The sequence below is a fragment of the Pezoporus wallicus genome, unplaced genomic scaffold, assembly GCF_028554395.1.
Source record: "Pezoporus wallicus isolate ANWC-B61680 ecotype Strahan unplaced genomic scaffold, APGP_CSIRO_Pwel_v1 scaffold_2584, whole genome shotgun sequence".
NCBI classification, from domain to species: Eukaryota; Metazoa; Chordata; class Aves; order Psittaciformes; family Psittacidae; genus Pezoporus; species Pezoporus wallicus.
The window spans coordinates 10,820,906-10,846,683 of NW_026642851.1; the positions used below are offsets into that span (position 1 = coordinate 10,820,906).

The 25,778-nt window shown below is 38.7% G+C and overlaps 1 protein-coding gene and 1 long non-coding RNA gene across 3 annotated transcripts in view; one reads left to right on the forward strand and one right to left on the reverse strand.

Moving 5' to 3' along the window:
* Positions 1 to 40: 40 nt before the first annotated feature.
* On the forward strand, positions 41 to 19,676 carry LOC130611770 (uncharacterized). The gene is made up of 4 exons (XR_008975312.1): positions 41 to 179; positions 7,391 to 7,512; positions 14,283 to 14,386; positions 19,559 to 19,676. It is a non-coding gene; the product is annotated as an uncharacterized LOC130611770 (long non-coding RNA).
* Positions 19,677 to 21,719: 2,043 nt separating this feature from the next.
* Positions 21,720 to 25,778, reverse strand: part of MPP7 (MAGUK p55 scaffold protein 7) — a 154,725-nt gene continuing 150,666 nt past the window's right edge. For both annotated transcript variants that reach the window (XM_057432898.1, XM_057432897.1), the window contains one exon: positions 21,720 to 25,058. In XM_057432898.1, coding sequence (XP_057288881.1) covers positions 24,879 to 25,058 — 180 coding nt within the window. In that variant the 3' untranslated portion in view covers positions 21,720 to 24,878. The remainder of the gene's footprint in view (positions 25,059 to 25,778) is intronic.

A 25,778-nucleotide genomic window follows, 5' to 3' on the forward strand; every position in this document is an offset into this window, starting at 1 on the left:
AGGGCCAGTGCCCCGGGCTGTCTGCTCTCTCCCTCGGCATGCAGACCGGTGTGCCTGCCGTGGCCCTGAGGGACAGGATGAAGGTGTTCCGAACCCCGGAGAGCAGGTGGATGGGTGCGACGGATAGTTGCTGCTGCAACCGCTGTCTACAGTGCCCCTCAAACTCCGGTGGTGCGCAGGTATGAACGCCTTAATAAAGCTTGCACTGTGGTTTAAAGCCATTTGTGACCTGGGAAAGGCGGCTGAGAGCCCACAAAGGGTGAAGTAGTCCTGGGCAGAAAGGTTTGAGAGCAGGACTCAGGGTTGTGGCTAGTGAAGCTGAGGCTGAGAGGGCAGGACGCTTCTCACTAGCAGGTACGAGGACTTAAAGTGATAAAACAGGCCGTGCTTTTGGCGTGAAATTAAACAATGTAATGATTAGAGTTACTCTACACCAGAGTTTAAAGGAAGACCACCGAATACTTTTTAGCTTGAATGTTAGCCAATACAGCTTAAACCTTTCACTAGCTTTCAGCTGTTAGAAGAAAACAGCTTTAATTAGTAAGGTTAACATTGACCGCTTTTAGTTCTTGAGGCAGTGTGACACATTTTGCTTAAAAGGCTTTCTGTTAAAAAAAAAAAAGTAATGTAAAATTAGTGTTCCTGAAAGAAACTAAGGAAATATGTATGGGCAGTGCCAATGAATAGAGTCCATTCACATACTGAGAACAACACAAAACTATAATATGAAAATAAAGCAGCCCAAATGCAGAATGGACATTAATACTATTTCCCCAAACCTATTGTTGATCCATGATGTGAACGAGCCATCACTCTGGATAAATTTTTGAGCTATAACGTTGCTACTGTACTTCCACCTGCCTGTCTCCTATGCCACTGGTCCTATAAGAAGTATATTCCCTGTTTTCCTTTCCCACCTGTGAATACTGTTCAGTTATATGGGTCCACCAAAATACCTATCCGATAATAAAGAACATACTGAGATTTGACCTGGGAAGGAATGGCTATCTGCTGCACACTAGCTGAATAGTGTTAGGGAACTATGTTCAGCTTTCCAGTATATGTGTCCTTCTGAAGGCATAGGAAAATAATCCTTTCAAGGATAGTCCAAAGGAAGTACCCAGCTGTTCCAATTCCATAGAGTTAACATAGCCACGGTTTATTTTACCAATTGAGAACTCAGCTGGGTAAGAAACCTCTAATAATGAGGAAGGTCATGGAACATATGTGGGATGCATCTCAGAGAATAACAGTGTGGGATTAATACATTTTTTTCATGGCGATGATTGTCCATATACATTTTACTTGATGAAACTTTCAAGCAGTAACTACAGATAAATACACGCAGTCTGCAAAATAATGACTTAAGAATAGCATTGGCTTTTTTTGTTTGACTGCATCACTGCATAACTTTGAGAAGATAGAAAATGAATCATTTGATTAGGTGAAAATGAAAGAGCATTTTTAGTAAAAAGTCTGAGTAAAGACTTAGTGCCATTACTTTTCTTTATGGAATACTATGTATGAATGCATTTTCAGAAAGGATTAAATCTCCTTTTTTTTACTGAAATAATGACTATTAAAAAGTGGAATTTGACGGGCAGAAGGTGCAAACAGCAAAATGTGAAAGGGAGTAAAAGTATCCCCACCATGGGTGGTGCGGAGTGAAGACAGTGAGTTTTCACACAGAGCTGAGTATTTTAAGCAAGAAGTCGGTGGAGTAAGAAATAGAATTCCTGAATGAGATCACTCTGTTCCACTGAACAGCAAAAAGGAAAGATATTTTGGTGGCAAAGATAAATGGAATGATTTGCCCTCAAAGAGTATGCATCTCCACTGGCCATAAAAGGAGCTTTGCTAACTACTTTAGGCTTAGTTACCAGTGGAACTTCCTGTGGGGACAGACAATTCAAAAAATTAAACAGCAGAACACATCCTGCAAGCCAGCAGCAAGGAATGCTGCTGGGATCTGGTATTAGAAGCTAAAGGCCTATGGATGATCTAGAGATTGGAGGTGTTTTTCTTGTTCCTTCTTTGTGGCAGGCAAATACTGAGTTTTTAGCTCAGCAGAAGACTGAGAAGCCTTTACTCATAGGAAGGCTGGTGCAACTCTTTTGAGGACCAGAAATCATCTGGTTTAATTTCTAACCTCAATTCGCATGACTATTTTGTGTCTGTGTGTTGTTTTATCAACACTGGTCCTTTATTTTCAGCAGCTACTTTTCCACCTTAGATTTCACACCCAGATTCTGAGTTAGAGTATTTTTCTCTTAGACTTCACTTTGCTAGGTTAAACAAGTTCAGTTCCTCTAGTCCCAGCCTGCAAGTTCTTAATTTCTCTTACCATCTTAATATCACTTATTTTCTATATTCCAGGCTGAGCTTGTTTTTCCTAAATAGATATGACACTTTCGAAGGTCACTTCACCAGGACTCATTACAATGGCATTAACAGTCTTAATCTCTTCTGGAAGTTCCTCAACTACTATATTCTAGGATTGCATTTGTTTTTCAAATCCTGTTAGGGATTGTTGTCACCTTGCAATTGAATAATACAACCAATTTTTAATCCATTACTTTTATTTTTACCTGATGAGTTTGTAGCTTTCTGTAGGATTTAACCATATAGTATTGCACTTATCCTTATAAAATCAAATTCCATTTCTAAAGAAAAAGAATACTTCTAGCAGTCTCCTTCTTTTGGTCCCCATCCTCTTCATTTTTCCAATGTAACTGTTGAACCCGATAGCAAATTTGAACCATATTTCACAGATGGTTGTAGTCTTGGAAATAATTAAGCTCCTACAAGTGTCGTAAAACCTGAGGTTGTTGAATTGATGGGAAAGCAAAATTAATGCCTTAGCTAAGGTAAAGACAGGCATATAAACTGCAGGTCATGTTCTGTAGCAACCAGCCAGACAGAGGTTATGTTCAAACTATGCTGGCTACTTAGAACTTGAGTAACCTCAGCCTTACTCAGTGGGTGTTTTATGGAGAAGTTGGACAGCAGAAGATTAAGTGACAAAGCACATAATTTTATAAGAAATCAGATCTCATTACTTTTGCTGTTCATGAACTCTTTCCCTGACCTTCAAGTCAGATGAGACGGTTAGGGAGTCTACGGTACAGTTTGTGGGTGCAGGGACTTCCAGATGGTGCCTGTTCACACACAAGTACTCTGCCATGCTTGCTCTGCACCTCACTGTATTCCGTGAACTGCATTCTTCAGTGCTAAACTCTTTATTCATTCCCTTATGTGATATGAACAATTTCTCTTCCTGCTGTCTGCTCACAGTCTGTGTGCTCTATAGTCTGCATGTTTTCAGACATGCATTGACTATAGCAAGTCAGCACTGCAGTTACTGCATTGGTAGGTAAGCCCTGGGTCATTCCCCCCGTTACATTCAAGCTTGTCGTGCTGGATGACAAGAAGTCATGCTTTCTTGCATCAGCTATCACTAAGAAATAAGCTCTTTGGAACTCCCTTTCTGAGCCAGACCAAAGGATATTTAGTACCACCTTTTGCTTTTACGAGATTTGATAGATCAATGCTATTAATACCTCCTGGCACAAGACTATAAATGGGTATCTTAGAAAATTTTGTCTGACCGCTGAAGTGTTACATAAAGTATTCACTTAAAGAATTATGAAAGTGTTCTCTTGGTGACTCAAAATAAGGGTGCAAAAACTTCCAGGCAATAAAGTCATAATGTATTCTCAAAACCAGCTTACTCAGGAACTGAGAGCACCCAAAGATGGCATTTGCATCATGTTTGGCTAATTCTATAAATTAGTAATAGTACATTTATATACTAGTGACTTTTTACTGTAAGTTATTTTCACTATTTTTTTAATGTAAAAGACATTTTATAAAACAGTAAGTAAAATGTTTGCCTGAGCATAGTCGAAGATGAGATCATTTGTTACTGGCACAAAGAAATGGGGAATATGAAGAATTTGCTAACACGGAGAGAAGGGCAATTGGAAATCTTTTTTATAATCTCAAAGCTGCAGCCAGAATGTGTAAGCAATTCTTCTTGTATATTTTTCCTCACATTATTGTAGACAAGGGTGTAGATGATTACTGTTAAAGTAAAACAGTAATACAAGTTTAAAAAAAAAAACAGTTTTAGAGGCTTACATAAAAAAGCCATTCAAGGTGACTAATACCAGCTATTCCTTCTCCTAAATAGCCATAGCTTTTTGTGGACAGTTTGTCAGACAAGTTGAAAATCAGGAGAAAACATAATATTTGTTGATTTCCTTTTATTGTTCATAAGCTTGCTTTTGTTGCAAAATTTACATATTTTGGCATTCACAAACAGAAGTCCAACTGATTTGGTGAAAAGGGCTTAGTTAGAGAAATAAAAAATCCAGTTGTGCTGGCTTTCTTCCATTTTGTGTCAGTACAAATGCACTGTTTAGGTGCCTAGAGTTGCTAGTGAACATTTTTATGCATCTTAAATTCTTTTAGTCCATTGTCAGTTTGTTGTTTTGTGTTTAGGGTTTTTTTTCACTTAGGGGGTTGCGGTTTATAGAAAGGGAAAGTTTCAACTCAAGAGGTAACCTACCTGAGAATGCAAAAAGAGGGAGAGGGCATGATGAATCTGTTGATATCTTTTGTTTAAGCATGATTTTATGGAAAACAGTGTTCAAAACGTAATCCTTTGAAAGCAAATGGCTACTCATTTTTCACTGAGTCTCTGATTTCTGTGCTGTGGTCTGCTACTTACCTCTTGTTTTCTGCACAATTATGAGTTTCAAAAAATGCCAAATGATCTAAAGTGAGGACTTTTAAAGGTTAGACATTGTGCAATACACTGTCTTGGCCCTAAAAATTAAAAACTAGAAAAGACCGTTTTCGAAATGGGACTCAGTGTAAGTAATAAAGAATTATCCAGTGTCTGCGTGGATGTCTGGCAAAGAGACAGTTACTTCAAAAATCTTCAAGGAAAATAAAGCAGGACAATATTTTGGTTAATAAGTTATAGATTAACAATATCTGGACAGTTATTTCTGAACAATGACAATAACAGAGATTCTGCTGTTCTTTTTTAGAAATGGCTTCCAGATGGGAATCATGGTTTACAGTCCAAGACTGAATATGATTTGATAAGTTTTTATCAGTAAAGAGTATAATATTTCATCGTATGAACTTTTTCTAGATGATGCTTCACTCTATTCATAAATGGTTGCTTATTCCCTTTTGTTCATTTCTATTTACTCCTGCCCAGGTCTGCTGAATATTTCTGAGTATAATTTGAAAGAAATGATCAGTGTGGTGTAATAATCAGAACACTGTGACTATGTCCTAATAATACTTGGAGTACAAGGTTAAAAGACTCTGATTTTGAAAGATGTAGTAAATTCATTCACAAGTTTTCTTTGTATCAGCACATCTTTGCATCAGAACAAGATAAAGGTCAGGTTATAAGGGGCTTAACATGGTGCACTGTCTTTTTTTTTTTCCATTTTTCCTGGGTTTGTGATACTTGAGTAGGGAATAATTACATTTTAGGATTTTCCTTTGCAATTCCTTTTTAATTCCTACATTATTCTTCTGCCATTATCTGCAACTCAATTCCCTCTTCATGTATATTTTGTCTGAAATTTCTGTAATTAAAATATGTACACGTAGTAACTTTGAAAGAGAAAGTTTCAGAGAAAGATATTCGGGAGTAGAGTTATTTAAATACACAAATAAATTTTGTATTGTTTTAAAATGCTGGCTTTTACAGTATGAGTCACCAAAGTATTGACTCCATCAGGTACCTTGATTTGTTCATGTACTGGTACAGCCTCTTACACACAGAAAAAATTAATGGCTGATTGTCTTTATTTTTCTGATTGATTCTTCCTTGCAGAAGTAATTTATATTTTGCTTATATTTTCCCATGGAGAAAGAATATCTGTGCATTTTGGTGTTTATATAAAATGCTTTTTGTAGAACTGGTTAAGTATTCTGACCTTAATAGTACAGCAATTCGGTATTCATCGAAGCTACATGATGTCTTTTAAAACTTGCTCATTAGTTACTTGAATTAGTTTTATGGGTGGATTATAATTACAAAGTTAATACAGGTTCTCTACAGCCATCAGAAAGCTACTAAAGCCTTTTAGAGCTTCAGTGTAAATCAGGCATTCTAATTTATATTAAAAAGTTAATGGAACTTCAATACTGATATTTTTCTTCAAAGTAGTAGAGGTTCAATTAAGAGACAACAAAACCAACAGAATATTTATCCAAAATAGTGTGTGCCAAGTGGAATGGACAAAGTGGTAACCCTGCAAATCAGAGCACATACTCTACATTTGGGTTTTCCAGAACCACAAGTCACCTTTGCAATTTAGAAGAGAATTTGACAGTCTGGCTAGTAAAAATAAAATAAATTGAGGATTATTTTTAAATGTAGGAATAAAAAGTGCCAGCTATACTTATTTTTCATATGTTTACCCTCTGGTGCTAGACATTTGAAATAACTTGATATTAAAAGTAATACTGCAGACAGTGTGTCTTGTACTGTGATTGAAAGCAGTGTTTTTAGCTTTCAAACATAAACCCTTCTCAAGTGAATGTTACTGACAAGACCAAATGCTTTTGCTTTCTTAGAGGTTTCTAAAAATTGCCTTTTTTTTCAAGGGGAAAAAGAGAAAGGATCGGGCTGTTTGTTTTGGGGTGGGAGTGTGAAAGGGAGATTGTTTTAAAATTAGAAATAGAATGACATAAGTAGTCTCCATTTATGCCTTTCTTTTTCTAGAGGAAAAATGAGAGGTATTGGTGGAAAGTATTTTGGAGTGCAACATTTCAATACTAATTGGGAAAGAGAGTTTTGCTGTTTCATGAAGACCGATTCTCACACTAGGTACTAATACAAACATGCAAAAGACACTACATAGTTAAAGAGAATTTAAAATCTCTTTCAGGCATTCAGCCTTCCAGTTATTACTGTATTAGACCCATTTCACTACTTGAGCAATCACCAATAGCAAATCCGGTTAATTACTGCACAGTTTTTATGAAAAGTAACATTAAAAAAAATATCCAAGTGTTCCCCCCCCCCCAGTTATATAATCAGAAAGAGAGCCAAGACTGACGTCAGGGCATTTTCTCTTCTTTGTAGGTCATTTTAAGGCAGGAATTCAAGCACCTTGGAGCAATCACTGGTTTTGAAGAGACTGCTTCTATCATTTATGGTGGTACAGTAATATTATATGGGAAAATGTGAAATTGTGAGAGGAGCGAAGATCAGAATAAAGCCAAATCACTACAGGGTCTGAGCAGCAACTGGCTGTAAAATCAATACGAAGCAAGAGCTGGATATTGCAAAGTTGAGCATTAATCCAGTGCCTGGCAGAAAAATAATTTATTTATCTAACTTTTTGTTTCTTAGTGATTGTACAAACTGTACAAGGAACAAACTATGAAACACAACAAAATAAAAAAAGCAACTCTCCTTTAAATCCATATAATATATTTGATGATCCTGACATTTTCACTCAACTTGGATGAAAAGTAGGTCCTGCATGGATGAGAATAGGGATTACAGTTCAATTCCAAATTGTTTTACAGTAGAAATTCGAATGGAGGCAGAATATTGCCTTTTTATCAAAATAATTTTTAGTGAGAGAAGCAGAAACACGTGTTACATATACATGTCTTCTTGCATAGTGTACATTCTGATACAGTTAATTCAGCCAATTTTCTGGTATTATTCTCAAGATCTGTGCCACGGATATTATAGTCCTCCATATGGGTACATTTTTCCTCTGATTTTTTCCATTTCTTCCTCTGGTAATAACTGTATAAAATCAAGCATTTTAGTTAAAATTTAGAATCACTAAGGCTGTTCTACAGGATCTGAAGCTCTCCCACATTTTGGTAGTTAGTTATTTTATTGTGGAAGGAGTTGCATCTAGCTGTTACAACTTCATTTATTTTTTAGCTCAAGCAGAGATGGAGATTAAAACTATCTGTCTATTCTTTTTGCATCCAATTTATTCATAAACGAATATTTCAGTTTGTTACAAGAGCTGTGGATGTCCAGCAAGCCTTCAACTCATAATGTAAAATTTGGGGGATGAAGCAGTCCATTGTTTCAAAACGCATGCCCATGTGCTTTGTTTAGATTTGGGAAGAATAACACTGAATAGTTTGAATGCAATCCTTCCTGGAATATCAAGTTAGTACCTATAGCTTTGGTATTTAAAAGGTTGCTGATTAGTCTTACTAGGTAGTTCAAAATAATTTCTCAAGAGATAGAAGGGAATTCTGCCCCTACTGGAAAATCATCCATGGCAAGACTTTACTGTCTATTCCATTGTCATAAACATATTTGTCATCGATTTCCATGGGAGGAAAAATTCAGACAACATCAACAATACAGTGAGGCAGCAGACAGTTAAACATAATTTTTACCAGACTCTTTCAAGAAATCTAGTACCTCTGACATTCTAAAACATTGTTTAGTTACATTAGTGACATTGTTCTGCTCAGGTTTCAGGTTTTTCAATGTTTGTGATTTGTGCTGTCTTTGTATGCCAGAGATTGGAAGCAATTAGATTTACGATTCTGAAGAAATCTACTATTAATTAGCAGTTTGCTACTGCTGTCAAATAAACATAAGCATATTTAAGCATGCTAAGCTCAAAATGAGATGCTTTAGTGATTCAGATATAATGGTATTTTATTCTTTTGATATTTGGCTCAGTAACACCACTAAATTTGAGGCAGTGACATTTAAGAGTTAATAGAAGTTTTGTGACGTTAAAATGAGTAAGTGCAGAATAAGATTCAGGGATCAGAATCTGCAAGTTTTTATGCAAGCAGTCCTTTGCCTCTCCTTCTAGATACACTATACTGCACAGTAAGTACGATGTAGAAATTGGTGCCAAAGCTGGCTCATGGGCTGGAAGCAGGCTAGCCTGTTTGTGCAACGCTTTGCCAAAGCTAATTTACTTTGCTAAAAACCAGGGTAAATTAGACAGTGTGCAGCATTAAGCAATGTGGTTAAACTGCTTCCAGTTACCCAGGCTGGCTCCTTCTGAGCTGCTTTGGCTGTCTCTCCACAGCACTGTGTTGTGCAGCACAGACATGCCCTGACTAAAATTGATGTGTGTGAAATTTTATTCATGTAAGGAAGGATTGACGAATTGTACCCATCCTTTCTTCTCCAGAAATTCTGTCCTCAGATACATGCAGAGTGTACAACTGAGAATGTCTTCAAATAACTACAGTATAACTGTCATTGCATTTGACCTCAGAAATGTGATTGTCTGAGTAAACACAGAAAATGGAGGCACCGCAACTGATTATAATTAAATATAAGTGGTTAAGCACAGATCTGTGGTATAAATAGATGTGTTATGGCTGACAGTTAAAGTTTGAGTTCAGCTTACGTGTGAGGCTTTGCATTACTCATGTAAATCAATGTTCTCACTTACAAGAGAAACCTCATAATTTACCACCACCCATAAAGTATCCTTGCTGTAATCAATAGTGATTCCTATATGGAATTACTGTGCAGAGCAACCTTTCTTCCATCCATATCCTCAGCATGATTGCTGTATGGTTTGGCGCCATGACAGAAAAATATCTAGTGAGCTCAGTAGTTTTCTGCGTGGAAGGACTTAACTGTCCTAATTTGGTACAAAAATTCCATTCAGTTTAAAGTAAGCAAAACTGGAATTAAATACTCCACATGGTGAAGGATTGAGTAGAATCTTCAGTGGGGAGTGTTTGCAATCTCACTGCATTGAGACTTGACAATTAAAGACTTGACAATTAAATACAGCTTAACTTTATTCTATGTAGAAGTAGGGTACTGTAGTTAAAAATACGTGGTGTTATCTGCCACACTGGTAACATTAAAGGATTATCTGGTGATTTTTTCGTCTCCACTTTTGGTGATAATTACATATGCTGCACTTGAGAGAGCAAACCATGTTCAAATTAACCCCAAAACATTTTACTGCTTTCTGATTATTTGAGCACACCATGATGTACATCCAGCTGTGCTGTGCTCAGCTCTTTAGTCAGCCAAACAGGAATGATGAGCACAGGGGTGTTTCTTATCCTCACCAGTCCTCTTAGGAGCCCAGGGGTGCCCATGTGGGTGCAGGGCTCTAAGGTGCTTTCCTAGGACATTTCATGGAGCCACAGTCCCTGCCTGAGGAGACGATTGTCTTCTGTAAAAGAGGCTGAAGCTTAAAACAGTAAGGCAGTGACACTGAAGCATGCAGAAACCCAAGTCCTTTGTAACTCACCACTTCACTAGACAACTCCACACATTCATGGGCAATCATCAAGTAGCCAAGAGCCCAGCACATGAGCGAGTTCCCTCCTGGAAGCAGCCAGTGGTGTCAGTAAGTGGTAGGTGTGCTCAGAGTGCCTGGATTGAAATGAACCACTTAGGGAACTGAGCGCAGAGTTGTCTTTTAGTGGGGTTAAAAGAAGCTGTAGCTAGAAGTTCCGAGTTTGGTGTACTCATAGAAACCTGAGCTTTGGCACTTAGGAGACAGGACTATAACAATGAAGCCAAGTGAACTCAGATTTAATAGTCAATAAAGCAGAGGTTTTCTGAATTGCTTTGTGGATTTGGATTGCCTGAATTTCACTTTTGGTGCCTTGTGTGCATCCTGAGCGTATAGCTCTGTGTTCCAAGAAAAACATAGGCTACATCTCAAATAAACAAAATTTAGAGAACAACTGGTTTTCCATTTTAGTATGTGTGATTACTAAAGTAAAAAAATTCCTGTAATTTTCTAGTCACCTACGTAACCAACACCTCAGGAGCATACCTCTTCTAGTCACATGAAACAGATACTTCCAAATGTAATGTTTTATAAAGCTGTGATTAACTGATAGAGGAATAGAAGAGTTTTCTAATAAAATATGCTAAACATGCTAAATAGCACTTCTAAAAAGGAAATCATAATTCTCTTGGCATTGGATTACAGCATCAAGGAGTGACAAAGTATATTTAAACTGACAAAGCTATTTATATTACAGATATCTGTGAAATTATGTGCTTTCCTGTTCTCATTGTTCCATTTCTCATATGAAAGCTAATTATTTTTCTTTGCCCATCTTGATACAAGGATAGCTGTGTATTTATTTTTAATGAAATTTGTGATTTATAAAATACACATTACACAAACCATCATGTTTTATTCTGAGAGTTAGCAGAAAAGTGACTCTTCACTCCAAAAAGTACCTTCCCATAAAGTTTGTCTGAAGTGTCTTTTTTAACTTTTACCAACAGAACAGTGTAGTATTTTTAAACTGTTACCATTTTGCTGTACTGCTAAGCCTATGTTTCCTATGTTAAGACTATGAGAAAATACACAGAGGCTACTGAATCCCTAATGATCGCTTTAAATCTGGTCAGTAAAAACTTACATGTACTCGCAATATTGATTTATTATGGGGTTCTTCAGTGCCTTTGCCTAGTGATACAATAATATCTCCATTTTGAAAGATAAAAAAAGGCAAGACAGATGAACGACAGATAAGTGCTAAATAGTCATTTTACTAATTCTCAGTTTAGTGCAAGTATCTTAAACTCAGCAGTTGTTCACAAATGCTGCATTTGTATTTAGCTAGCAGTTTGCTGTTCTTATTTTAGGTACGAGGAAGGACAAGTTTAAGAAGGACAGTCCCGTTCAAGCTGTTCTCCAGCCATGTAAATTGAGCTCATGAAGATTTATCTTTAATTCCTGCCTCCGCTTTTCTTAACTGCCTCATTGAGATGCACGGTGCCTGATTTCTCAGTATTCATTGCACAGCAGTGCTTACAGTCACAGCACAGATCCCGCTGCCTACAGCTTGCAGTTGCAAATGCTCAGCACTTCTACAAATTACCCTCCACCGTACCCAGCACCAAGAAAAACACAATTAACAACCACATGTGCAAAGTGACTAGTATCACACAGAAAATCTGGGGCAGAAGCAGGGATACGATTCAGTTCCCCAGGGCTGCACTCATGCCTTAATCATGAAAACATGTTCTCTTCTCTAGAGTTGTCTGCTTCATTCACTACGTACTTCCAACGGCTACAACAAAGAAAGTACAGACTCCACAGAGCACGCTCGCTTTTACTACACAATGATTCATCCTCCAGCGTAGGTCTGTTCTATGCGCTACATAACACAGAAGACCCACAGAAAACTCTCTCGGCTCTCAAAGGAATCACATGCAGTTCCCTCTCCCTCACCACTCACATAATCCACCAGTCCTTGTCCCTTTATCTGCCTCTTCTGCCACCAAGAGAGCTGGGTGCTCAGGAGTGACAGGATTCCTGATCCAATTCCTACGCTTAGTCAGGCCCCAGATTGTAGCAGCAATAAGTGGCAGGATCAGGGAGGACTGTTTTGAACGCCAGTAGCCCCAGGGCTGGAGCATGCCCAGATGTTTTGTGGAATGGCTCCAGCAGGCCAGTCGCGCACACAGGTGTTTATTGGCTTGAACTGAAAATCAGGAATACCAAGAATAATTCATCCACCACTTGGCTCTTCAAACACAACAGGAACGAGCACAATGTGCAAATCTAAATGGCAGATAACAGCAACTATTATCTAACAAGCATGCCTTACTCGTGGAGCTGCTTGTGTGATGAACTTTTTCTTTTCCTAGACTGAATTCATTTTAATATGAAAACTAATTATACAGAAAGTATTGGTAAAGGTATGCAGCTGAGCAACCTCACAACTCAATTTTTCACTAATATCTATGATTTTAGCCACAAAAGATGCTGCTGCTAACTGCAGGAAGCACAAATCTACTTCTTAGAAATGTGATTTGTGGTTTACTTTCTGTTTACACTTAAAAAGCGACTTAAAAGCAAACCACATGTAACTGGATCAAAAGTAGCATTGTGTGCTTACATTAAATATATTCATTTTCACACCAGAATTACCTAAGGAACAAGACTTGCTGTACGTGGAAAATCAAAGGAGAAATATAAGAAACTGTTCCAAAGAGGTTTGCTGCTCTGCACAGCAAAAGCTCTGCACAGTCCCTCTGTGACCTAGACTCCGCACAATTTATTGGTTATCTTTAATAAAGCGAAATCCAAGCACCTCTTCTGTTTTGTTACTTCCATTTTAACACTAGTGGTAGCAGACAGACAAAAGTTTAGTTTTAGCCTGGGAGCTAAAAGAAATACTTCTAACATACATATGTACTGCTACAGTCTGACTTATAAATGCTCAGTAGTAAAGTCAGCAGGAATCAAGCACTAAAACTGGAGAAGGGTAAATGGAAAGAGACCCTGCTGTATTTGCAGACTTGTGGTAATACAGAAAGCACTCCTGACTGCTCTTGGAAACTTGTCGTGTAAGTGAGCAAGGGGAGAGAGGTCAGGCAGTGACAGACTGCACTTCCAGCCTGAAACGGGGGCTTGCACTGAATCTAAAAAACTGAAAACAGTCCGAAACATGCATTTAACTAAAAATGAATGTTATTAAAACAAATTATACCCATCATTTAGAAATGTAATCTCAAAGTACCGTAGCTCCTGGCTTCCACTCAGATGATGTCTGGCAATGTGCTGTGTATCATCCACAAAGTATCTTCCAGAATCCCCAGCACCCTGGCTTTGGGGACCGCTCTAAATCTCCCTAAATTCTGATGGTTCTGATGTCATTTTCTAAGCTTAAAGTGTTCTTTCAAGTGACATCAATCATGACTCAACCTGGTCTCTCCTGCCATATGTGACAAAGGCTCCTATTTTTAAACTTTCAGACAAATACAGCCTGTATAACTTTTTTTTTTTTTTTTTTGCCAAAAATACGTCAGTTCAAATCTCACTGTTCCGAGCATACTCTGTTCTTTCGGGATACTTGTCAGCTGGCCTATTTATATCAGGTTTGTAAGAAATTAGATGTTTTTCTAGAAGTAAAATAACAGACTTGAAGAACAGAGCTTCCACCTTGCGTTATTAATAGAATTCATGATAATCTGTGGTTATATTGTCATGAAGTACAGAAACGAATTGCACAGAGCCAACAATTCACTCAGCCTGGTGGTTAAAATGGATAAAGGGATAAAAATGATTTGTATTAGTGCCTGCAGTCTCTTGTAAATGTCAAATACTTTCTTGACATTCTAAAACCCAGGCTGTACAGCAGAAGTGGGAGAGTAGCGTTTTGTATTAATTTAAAAATGCATAAAACTGATTATCCTTTTCTAGCACTCAGTATTTCACTGTTTCATGAAGACCCTAGATGCTGCTCATAACTGGCTGTGCTCTTTCAACTCATCATGTGTCTCATTTTTCTTTCAGCAGAGCAGTGAATGTTTTACTTATAAATAAATAAAATTTTACTTCCTCTGGAAGAAGATATTTAAGAGATTCCCCCCAACCAGTTTTCCCACTTGGAGAAAGTTGTGAGTATTCATCTCCCCCATTTCCCATGCATGGCACTCCTACCATTCCTATAAATGAGCTGTGTAAATCCCAGTCACCTGCATATATCTTCCTGTATTTCGGTACTGTTAGTTCAGTTTCTACTGCTCACTTTAATCACCTCACGGGGTTCAAAGAACACCTGGATGTATTCTCATTCTCACAGAATGTTCTAGTATAAAGGATTTATGACATTCCCTTGGTTCACCCCATTCGTGTACTTACTGTACATCTGTTAGACTCTTTTTACTCTGCTATAGTAGAGTGATGCAAAGGTGTAATTGAACCGACAAAAGTGTTAATATTTTTCTAAAACACATCACTTATATTTAGCACAACCGACATTTTACTCATTGTTCTCTTTGCACCCACATTTATTCCGAAAGAATTGTGAAATGAAATCATCAAAAAGCTACCAGCTGCACAAGTCTTCTGAAAACCTCTGTCGTCTGAGTCTGCCTTGAACATTACAAAAACATGCAAAAAGGCTTAGAGATAGTTTCAAAAGAAAAGACTAGAAAAGGAATATCCAGGTGGCTTTTTAACTGTAGGGTACAATAAAATAGTTTGGAAAGTATTACACAGAAATATAATAGTGAAAAAAAACAAGATATGCACTTTACAAGTAGAAATACACAGTGCTTTGCCTTTGCTCGAGCCGAAATCAGTAAAGCAGACGGAGCTCTCTTTATATGGGTTTACTAACTGCTCGACAGCTCCAAGTTTACAGATGTGTGACTGGCAGCTTACAGGCATGCTGATCAACAGTAGAAAACCTTTTAAGGCTTAAGGTTAATTAAGGTTAATTATTCTGAAACACTGTTAGAGATTTCAGTAATAATTGCCTGACGTGACAGAGATGAATTGCTGCCTCCATTTTGAGAGCGCTTGGGAAATTACTTAGAAGTGTGTGAGAAGCTTATCAGGGAGACATTGCAGGTATAAGAGAAATGAAACCCTGGGTGAACAGCTAAGCAGCAAAGGGCAGGCCAGTCTAACACAATCCTACAATTTGCACTGAATAATTTAGACAAAGAGTCAATAGATTTATCAGCAGCACATATTTACTACCACAGTAGCTTGACACAACTTAGGTGAATTTGCATTGAAATTCACTCCCAGATACCAATCCAAAGAAAATAGCCAGAGAGCTCTTACATGTTTGATTACTCGCTGAAGTATTTATCATCTCTGCTGATTGCATCTTATTTCAAAGCCAGACCCAGATCCCAGAGAAGTCATCAGCTTAGTTCCTGGGTAAGAGCTGGCAACCCTATCGTGATTGAAGTCAAAGGGACCACACATGAAACAAGGCACTAAAGCTCAACAGTAAAAGTCAGCAATACCTGGCATTAGATTACAAGGTCTTCAGAGCAAAGGCATTCCTAATTTCCCAGGCACAGAAAGACAAGAGGTAGAACTCTGACATTGTTAAAATAGAAATGAAACTTTTCTAACTTCATTAGCACCGCATTTTTATCCACTGGCATCTTATCTGCGCCACCTGCTTAATGGCATGAACAATCGTATGCTGTTTAAGTGGTACAGATGAAAGTCATTTGAGGCTAGCTCTAGGAGGAGTTCCTACTATCACTCATTTAGGGGTTGAAGTGGTGTCAAGCTATCTGCTGCTATTTCATACTTGTCCCATACACATAATACAGAAAGCAACAGCAGCAGCCGTTAGGTACTAATAGTAAAGCAATCCAGACTAAGCACTTTCCAACAGCAAAAAATGAGGCAATTTACCAGGAAGAGAGGGAGTTGCATTAGCATGAAAAAACTTCTAAGTTATTCACAAGACGCTAAAAGAGAAGGAAGAATCATCAATCCTGAACACTGGAACCATGAGGATCCATAAGGATTTTACATGATGCTAGTGAGGCCAAGCCAAGTAATCACTGCCATAAGTGGAGCTGTGCAGGGAGCAGAGCAGTAGCATTGCCTCCCTGCAACAGACCCTCAGATTTAGAGTCTGGCCTCTTAGGTTTTCCACTTAGACTTTGTGACAGACAAGTTACTGTAGCTGGGAGCAACCCAGGAGTTCCTGAAGAAAATCTGAGCAGAAGTGGCTCACTGAAGGTACTTCTCAAGGTAAGTAACACCAGTACAGTCTCAAGGACAGGAACACCAAGTGCATAAATGCATCACATTTTGCCAGTGGTAGCAAAGTTAGTAACAGCCACCACCATCCCTCTGGTACAAAGTAGGTGAACATGAAGAAGACGCAGGATTAAAAATGCACCCATCTCATCAGTGATTCACAAACACTTCAACCTGTTTCCGGACTTGATGGACTTGAACAGTCTCTAAGAGTGGGCAGGATTTGATGCCACTTTTCAGAAAATGACTTGTGGAGACCATGAAGCCAAGACCTATGTTCAGACCATGACACTGTGAAGAGAAACCATGCACGTCTGCCACAATGGAGCTAAGAACTGCATGTTGGGAGTGCTTTGCCTGCCATGGAGGGTAACTCAGCCGCTCCCTACTGAATGCTTACAATGAAGGGCACAGGGACAGAGACTGCTCCTTCTCATAGTTAAGAGGGAATAAACGACACCTTGCTGCTTAAATCATTCTCCCATGCTGTTTTCACCCATAGGTTGCTCACTTTTGCGCTGGGCTCGCAGACTTCCCAGTTGTTCAGAGGCTGGCAGTGCCCCAGCTTCTCCCTTCCAGCAGTTCCTGGCCAGCCTCTCCTTTTTGCTCCACACTGGTCCCTGACATGGAGAGGCTTTTTGAGAAGACTGGTTCGGAAGAAAGGAAACAAGATTAAACAGAACAGGTCCCTTGAGAACAGCTGCATAAATTCTGTCTTTATTTGCTTGGTCTGGAGGCTTTGGAAGATAGGAACTCCACATCTTTTACAATTACAGTTATATAAAGAATAAAGGCTTTAATCACAGCAACTCTTGCTTTCAAGCTGGCAGCAGGGATGCCAAAAGAAAACTAGAAGAATTTGCCATCAATGTTTGATAATCAGAAGTGTCACATAAACTTCTGAAAATTAAAAATGGAATAATAAAGCTTCCTTTTCTACAAAGTTGCTGTATAACCTCATCAGAAATAGCATTTCTCACTTCAAATACTGTGGTGTTACCTATGGCAGTCTCTGCCATGGCAAAGGAGTGGCACCTCCTGCTTTGCTTGGAACAGCTTCCCTGCAGCTCCCTTGCCATGCCACAGCATCCCTCGAGCCCATGCGGCTGGCTGCAGTCATGGAGAGTGTAGTTTCAGAAGCGGGGTACATGCGTAGTTGGACTTTTGAAGGGAAAATAGAATTTGATACTTCAGTTCCCACAGGATACCACCACAGAGACTATTTTCTGTAAAATGAAACCGGCGGAGTGGTGTTTTACACCACAGTATCGCATAAAAGGCAAGACAGTTGGCCCAGTGATACTCCTACACAGACAAGTTCCTGTGTCTCCTGACAGGTTCACATTGCTTTATCTGGCAAGCATAAAATTTAAGTCTATGTACAAAGCAGCCTTTTCATTTAGGGAACAATTAAGCTAATCCCAGCAAGACTTCATGTTTAACTAGGTCTGCAGTGAACAAGCTTGCCGTCTGCATTCAATCAAGCTCTTCTGACTTTCACAAAATAGAGGCTAAACCGCGTATTTGAGATGTAAAATTCTAAGATTCCTGCGATCTGCGAGAGTCCTGCCAGCCCTGAACCACGCATCTATTTGCTAAAACTTTGTTATTGTATCAGCAGACTTCTACAGTCTGTCATTAAGCTTCCAATTAAACAGTAAACATTGGTTTTACAAGCCTGCTTTTTTCATTAAAAGGGTATACACCGCAACACTTGGTAAATACATAAACATATATGCATATGCACACATGCACAATAAAACAAAGTTGCTATTGGCAGAAAGGTAACATCAGCTGCAGCCGTAACAAGATGCAGACTCAGCCTTCAAAGTCTCACCTATTCAAAAGTGCGGTCAGAGCCTGTGCTTTGTTCAGTTTGGTTTGAGCTGGGGCTGGATCCAGCTGGGGGCAATGATGATTTGAATTCAATGAAGTCAAGAGAAGACAATAATTCAGATTCGGTTCTGGTTTTTGACAAAACAATGGTTCAAATCAATCTTTGGTTTTGGTTCTACTTCCTGCTTAACAGCTGTGTAAAGAAAAACATCTGGAATAATACCCTAGCAGGGCCAATAACCAAAGCTGCTTTTTCATACTATCCAGATAGCACCAATAATAACAAAGCTTTTAGGTCAGTTTTCAACAACAGAAAAACCAACCAGACTCCTTTTTTTGCCTTACTATCAATAGTAGCCAGAACTGCAAATGGAACATTAAACATGCTGCCTCCATCTGCACCAGTCACTAAAACGGGCCAAGGCCTGTTGTTCTTGCTCTGACAGAGAGGTAAAGCACAGCTCATACAGACACAGCTAAATTCCTTCCTGCAGTCAAACTGGCCTCAGTGCTCCTAGGACCAACCTCTTGCTACCCCTCAGCTGTGCCTGGACCCAGCAAGGGCTGAAGCCTGGCCAGCAAGCCCCTGAAGCATTTCATCCTCTTGTGATACGCTGAATGCCAGACCTAACTACCCTACTGTGCCAGCACAGCCTCCGGTGCCAGCTGGTAACGGGAGTTGTGCTCACTGGATCTGTTTACACCTTCTTGCTGGTCTGCGCTGCTCTGTGATATCTCTGACTTTTTCATGAGCTTCTTTGAATCTGGGACTGCATCTTTGTTCCGTGTTCATAAGGTGCCTAACATAGGCCAGTCTGTACTTGGGAGTATGGCTCCAGAAGCTGCATCGAAGTAGGTTTTATGGGGAAGCATAACCCATACATGGGTATGCAAAGATCTCAGAGAATACAATGTGAAAGGGCCTGCATGCATTATGGAGTGGTCTCAACACATGCTTCCATCTCTGCAGTTGCTCCATCATAAATGTGCACCTTGCTCATGAAACATGACTACTCCCACCACTTGGAAGACTAGAGGATTTCAAGGAATCGTTGCTTAAATCTAGGAAAGGGAGGGGACACACCACGAGGTGTCCAAGGTCACACAGAAAACAAGAGGAACTGCTCCCAGATGCCATTTTCTTAAACAAGAGCCCCTGAAGCCAACACTGGTGGCATGAAATTTAAAATTGCTCCTGATCTTTCATACCACAGGGATCTCTCAGAGCAGTTCTGTTTTCATGGGACAAAACACTGTTCACGTGATTCTCCATCTTGATCAAGCGCTAGCTCTTCACCTCTTTTCCGGAAACACATCACCTCAAGAATCTGTTGGGAAGGAAGTAAAAAATGTCCTTTTATCAGATTTTTAGTGTCATTATCCCTTTCTACCCTTTGTATGACTGAGATTACTAAACTAAAGCTCTATGAGAGCCAAGAGACAAAGCCAGAATGAGATTGCCAGTGATTAAATAGAGTTTGTTAAGTTCATGTTAAAGCTGTGATCACTGCGCTAACAAAAGCAGAAGAAAGTAAAGCAAGAGCTCTGCCAACATCACCAGGATGTGGAGTACTCCTTCTGGGTACTACATTTCAGCTCTCCATAATGCCAACGATTTTGGCTTTGCTAACCAATAAAGATTTACTGGCTCTTATTTATATTTACCAAGGAGGGAACAGAAACCACAGAACATTCACAGCCAACTTGCCAACCTCCTTGTTCAGTGACTTACAAAAACAAAGATGCATTTCTAGGGTAGCACTAGCATTTGTAACATTCTCAGTCCTTCTCTGCCATACCCACAGACCTTTAGAACATGTACCAAATCCCTTAAAACTAAGCTTCCATGAGCCTGTGTATAATCCTACAGAATCTAAATTTCACTTGAGGAAAATTACAGCATGCCTTCATTTTTTAGTGTATTCAAGTCATGACTATTAATATGGCTATTGAAAAGAAACAGATCTAATTACAAAAGACATTGTGACCTACTTTTCTCTCTTTATTTCTTATCAAGAAGCTTTCAAACATTTTTTTTGGTGCCATTTGAACCCTTTTAGAAATCTTGAAGATGTTTCCCTCCATTCATACACTGAAATCTGTAGCTGGCAGTTCTGTGCATTAAGTCTTTAAAAATCTTTTGAACAGACATACGTGTACAACTGAAATAGAAGCAAAACAAAGTCTCAGTAATCGTAAGGATTTACCCTCTTTGTTAAAACGTTGGATGTCAGTTACACAAAATACCATAGCATTTTATTATAGAGATGTAAAATCATTCCATACAGTCTTCCAAATATCCAACTTGTATTTCAGACACAGATACCAAGAGGGAAAAAATCTCCAGCTGTCTAGAACTCCAAATTCTCTCATTTGTACTGTCATTTAACATAAGACAAAATTTAAGACCAGACTTTAACTGTTTCCAAATGTTTTTGTGCATGTTCCTGCTGAAATCTTTAACCATTATCTAGCACCAGAATTCTTAAACAAGAACTACATTCACTGTCCTCCTTCAATTTAGTGTTCAGACAGTTTCCTGTTGAATGCTTCGTATCATACATTAATCATGCTAATAGATGATAAATACTTAATGACTTTGAGAGCAAAAGGTTCTTGGGCAAATTGCAAATACAAATGATTTTAAGCTCTGATGCACAGAAAACTCTTAATCCTGTGGGGAAATGACTGTAGGTACTGCAATAAAAAAACAGATTTAGATTATAACTTTAAATCTCTGAAGAAGCTATTCATCCTTTGAAACAATCTAACAAAAAGTAAATATGAGCTTTACTGAGGAAAAATTCTCCACACACAGTAGAAACCAGACCTAAGTACATGTGGGAAATGCAGAATACTGCACTGAAACAAAACAGAGAGGGCTTAAAAGTCTCCTCTCTAATCCTAGTATGTGTTAGGCCTTTTTCTTTTTTCTAGAAAAGACATAAAACACTGCAAAAAGTGACTTAGTTTAAGCATTACTTTCACTGAGTCTTACAAATGAACACAACCTCCTGTGGGACATGCAGTGGCCTAGGAGCATACGTGTCCAATGAAGCACTCCGAGTCGGTAACTTGGATAGCACTCTAAGCACTGACCCGCTGACTTAAGCTTTCTGTCTCAGAAAGAAAATGGTTTATTTTGGTGTGGGCTGCAGGAAAGGGTAAACATCCTTTCTGAAGGAGAATATGGCAATGAAAAGTAAAACTTAAGTATTTTAGTCCCCGTTTCAGGTTGCTTTATTTTCCCATTTAAAGATAATTGGAGCACAACTGTTAATAAACCTATGAAATAACTTACTACTTGGGCATTTCACCTTTTCAAGTCATTATGCCTGTACGTTATGGTGCAATTTACAATAAAGAAAAAACACCTTCAGTGATAAAACAATAATTTATTGTTTTGCATAAGAAGGTAAGATCAGATTTCAGGTAAGACATCAACCAAGAACCTGGTGGCAAATTCAAGTATAGAGCTTGGTACAATATTAAAAAATGCTACCATTTGTTGGACTATGACAAACAGCTAGAACAATAAAAACATCTGGACTTGACTGTCAAAACATACAGTTCTCTAAAAACCCACACAGCACAACTTGAATATGTGGAATATTGGAAACATGTTTAGTTGTCTTCATTCCCAAATTCTTAGGAGTCAAAGGAACAATCCCGCCCCCTCTTGGTATCCCAGAACAGTTCAGCACATGGGCTCAGCATCCATCACGATAAGCAGGCTCCTGTCCTTTTGAAACTGTCGGGCTAAGACATTTTTTGTGCCTTGGCTGGTCCCATCTTTGCCTGCCTCACGGAAAGCAGTAGCTTTGATAATTATTTATTTTTAAGCTAATACTGCAATAATGTTGATTTTCAAGAGCCATCTAGTAATTTAATTAAAATTATTTCTCACTCGTTGAAGTCCCTGTGCACATTTTACTCGGTTGGTTGGGTTTATGTTTTTGTGATTCCCTTTCTTTTGCAGGTGTTGGGAATTTAGCTCCTGGCTTGAAGATGAGGAAGGCAGCCATCCGTCTAGGAAACCCCTGCCAGGACTGTGCTGAGGATCAGAGGGTCAGTGTCTCTGTGAACGCAGCAAAGCACCGTGCTGCTTACTGCTGCCCAGCACAGCAAACCTGTGTAGATCACAGAACCACAGCACGGTTTAGACTGGAAGGGACCTTAAAGATCATCCAGTTACAAACCCCCTGCTGGGGGCAACGACACCTTCCACTAGACCAGGTTGCTCAAAGCCCCGTCCAACCTGGCTGAGTCCTCTTAGACCACACTGACCCAGGAATGGGAATTATATTTAATTTCAAAAGGACAAGAAAAACAGCCTGCAGGACAGCCAGATCTGTCTCTACCAGGCAGTTTGCAGATTATTCTAGCATCTATTTCTTAAAGAGAAAAGCAGGTCTTTCATGTGATCATTATCATAGGCTAATGTTCTGAGACAGCCCAGGTTGGAAGCAGCATTAAGAGCGTTTCAATAAGGACTAAAGCCTCTCTTGTTGGAAATGGCCAGATCCTGAGACATGCCGAGTGCCCTCTCAGTTTGTGTTGCAAGAGGTGGCGAAGGCACTCGGCATCTTGCAGGCAAACAGACTGGCTGAATTCCAGATCCCCTGAAAAACGGTTTGATTTTCAATAATAATAAAAAAAAATAGAAAAAGTTTTCTCAACTTGCATAATCTCCATGCAATTAATTTAATCATCGAAATGCTATTTATGCTACAAAAAAAAGTTTAAGTCCACCAGGAAAATGGTGAAATTTGACAAAAGTTACATTATAGCTGTTGAAGCAGAGCGTGTATCCATCCGTGCTGGGATTCAGTACATCTGTAACTCTTGCATAAACATTTCCAGACTCCTAGGAATTTTGCTGTTGTTGCTTGCATTTCATTTGTTTCACACAACTCTGAGCCTAATGCGATGACCCACACATTAAATACACATTTAGAATAAAACTGCAAAATCTGATGGCTATATCAACATATGAACTGAAATAAAATATTTACATGGAATGTTGAGCTCCATTTACAGAGACAGTGTTTCAAATTATGGACTTAATAATTCTCTTTAATAAATGATCACATTGACAAGAAATTTAAAAACTTAACATCCCTTTTCAACCCTTTCATAAATATATATAGTTTCACTAAATTCTTTATTCTTTAAACAAGACAGCTATATTCTCTTTACAGATTAACATGAAATGACGGTTTCCTGTTTGAATGCCACAGATGGGATGAACAGAAGTCAGCAAGTTCCTATACACATTCTGTACTTACAAGACATATTCACAACAGAACACACAGGTGTAACTTGGGTCTTTAGAGGTGTACTCGTTTCCTGCGCATCAGTAGTAAATAAAGAAAAATACCAAATTATCTATGTTAAAAATACATCATCTAATATACATTTGCTTACATTGCCACATTAAATTGTAAAATGAGGTTTCCAACTGTGCCTGACCAGTGACAAGGGTATTTTTTACAGTGAAGTCTACAGCATTAATTTATTTGAGTGGAGACAAAATATCTGTTATACTACTAAAAAGTAGCACTAGATATTAAACAACAAAAAGAATTAATCTCTTGCGACTAATTCCCAGATTTCCAAGGTTTCCTCACTAATTGTTTGAAAATTTCTGACGGGAAGGTTGTTCTAAAGGATGCCAAAAATATTTGAAATCAATTTAAAGGGGAAAAAAAAGAAAGATAATCTTTACTTTCTTGCTATGCATATTGTTTTGCCGCTGATTTTACAGAAGATTAATCCCAAAGACTCTGAAGTTATATACATAGTGACTCCTATTTTTCCTTATTTAAATAAATATTGCAATGAGTTTCCTTTGTTGTGCTACAAAGCATGCGTGAACGTATTTTCAACCCATGCATGCTCACAGCAGAGTATTTCACAATTAAGCCACCAAATACATCTTTCTTTCCATGACTGTGTAAGTGCAAAGGAATACTAAAATCATTCTGTACATGTAAGACAAGATTCACATCTAGAAAAGTAAACCACTTATCTTGATATGTAATTAAAACTACGATGTCTTCCTCATAAAAATGTTGGTCACTATTTCAGTTCTCTCAAGCACTTAAGGGGTAATAACTTCCAAGTGCTCTTTATGGGAGCATTTATGCTTAAAACCATCAAAGTGCTGCTCTCCAGTATTCACTAGTATCTTCTGCAAACTCTCCATTAAAAAAAAAAACTTAAAACTTACCTTGGAAATACACAGATGATGACAAAGAGGTGTTTGGCAGTTTTGTTACACTAGTGTTAGCTCACTTTATAGAGCACAGTGAGACTTCAGCTTAATCTGATTGTTCTGCCCCTAAAACTGTGGGCAGGAGGACTGAAGACACAGGAAAACAAGACCAGTTCCAAGTGGATAAAGAGTGTACCTGCTGTGCAGGTAGAGTTAGAAAACCATCCTACCAAGAAAACGGCCACGGAGTAATGCCTAACCACAGCCTGTACTTAGCTGCTACGACAACAGCAGGTATTTATCTACTCGAAACGTTCTTACGAATGTAGCCAGCTGACGGGAACCCAGAAGGTCTCAGTCTCCAACCTGTCGAATGTTGTTTTAAGCTCACTGTAAGCTGTAGCGAGGTCGTCATTGACGATCACCTTATCGAAAAGGTGCCCATACTGGCTCTCCATCACGTGGGCAGATTTGATCATTTCATGAAAATCTTCTTCCTAGTAAGATCAGTGCAAGGCATCGTCAGTCCGCAGCAACACCACGTAACTCCTTCTGTGGTAAACTCAAAGCTCACTGCTTACTTCTCACCTCATCAAGAGATGGAAACTGTACTTTTAATAAAATAATTAATTGCCATTACAAGTGATCTCAGAGAGCATTCTCACAAATAGACTTTGCTCAATAGGCAACTCTCTCATCTCTCCCCTTGCAGTGACACAATTGTCACTGCAAGGTAATTACAGAGACAATTTCTGTTACCAGTACCAGTGGAAAAGATTTCTAGCTGTTTACTTTGATGATACATTTCAAGCTTCACTGCTTGAGTCTCAGCTTGCTATTAGCATGCAATATATTACAGCACAGCCTTTGTTCTTCTAACAGCTTGGTAGAAGCTGTATACACCTGGTTTGACATGGCTCAGTGGATTCCCCTTCATGTTTGGGGAAGGAACAAATTTTAGGAATTTAATTATTTACATAACACTGAGAGATTAATCCCACTCTAACTAAGCAATATCCTGAAGGTTATTCTTCAGAATGAACTCCTCTTACATTTTACATGCTATAGAACATATTCTTCTAGCACAAAATCTCCAAACTGTTTCAAACGCCTGTTCCACACAAATACAGAAGGTGACTACATCTGTGACTCTGAAACAAAATCTAAAAAATCCTAAATAACATCTGAACAAGGGAAAATGATAAAATAAATGCAGA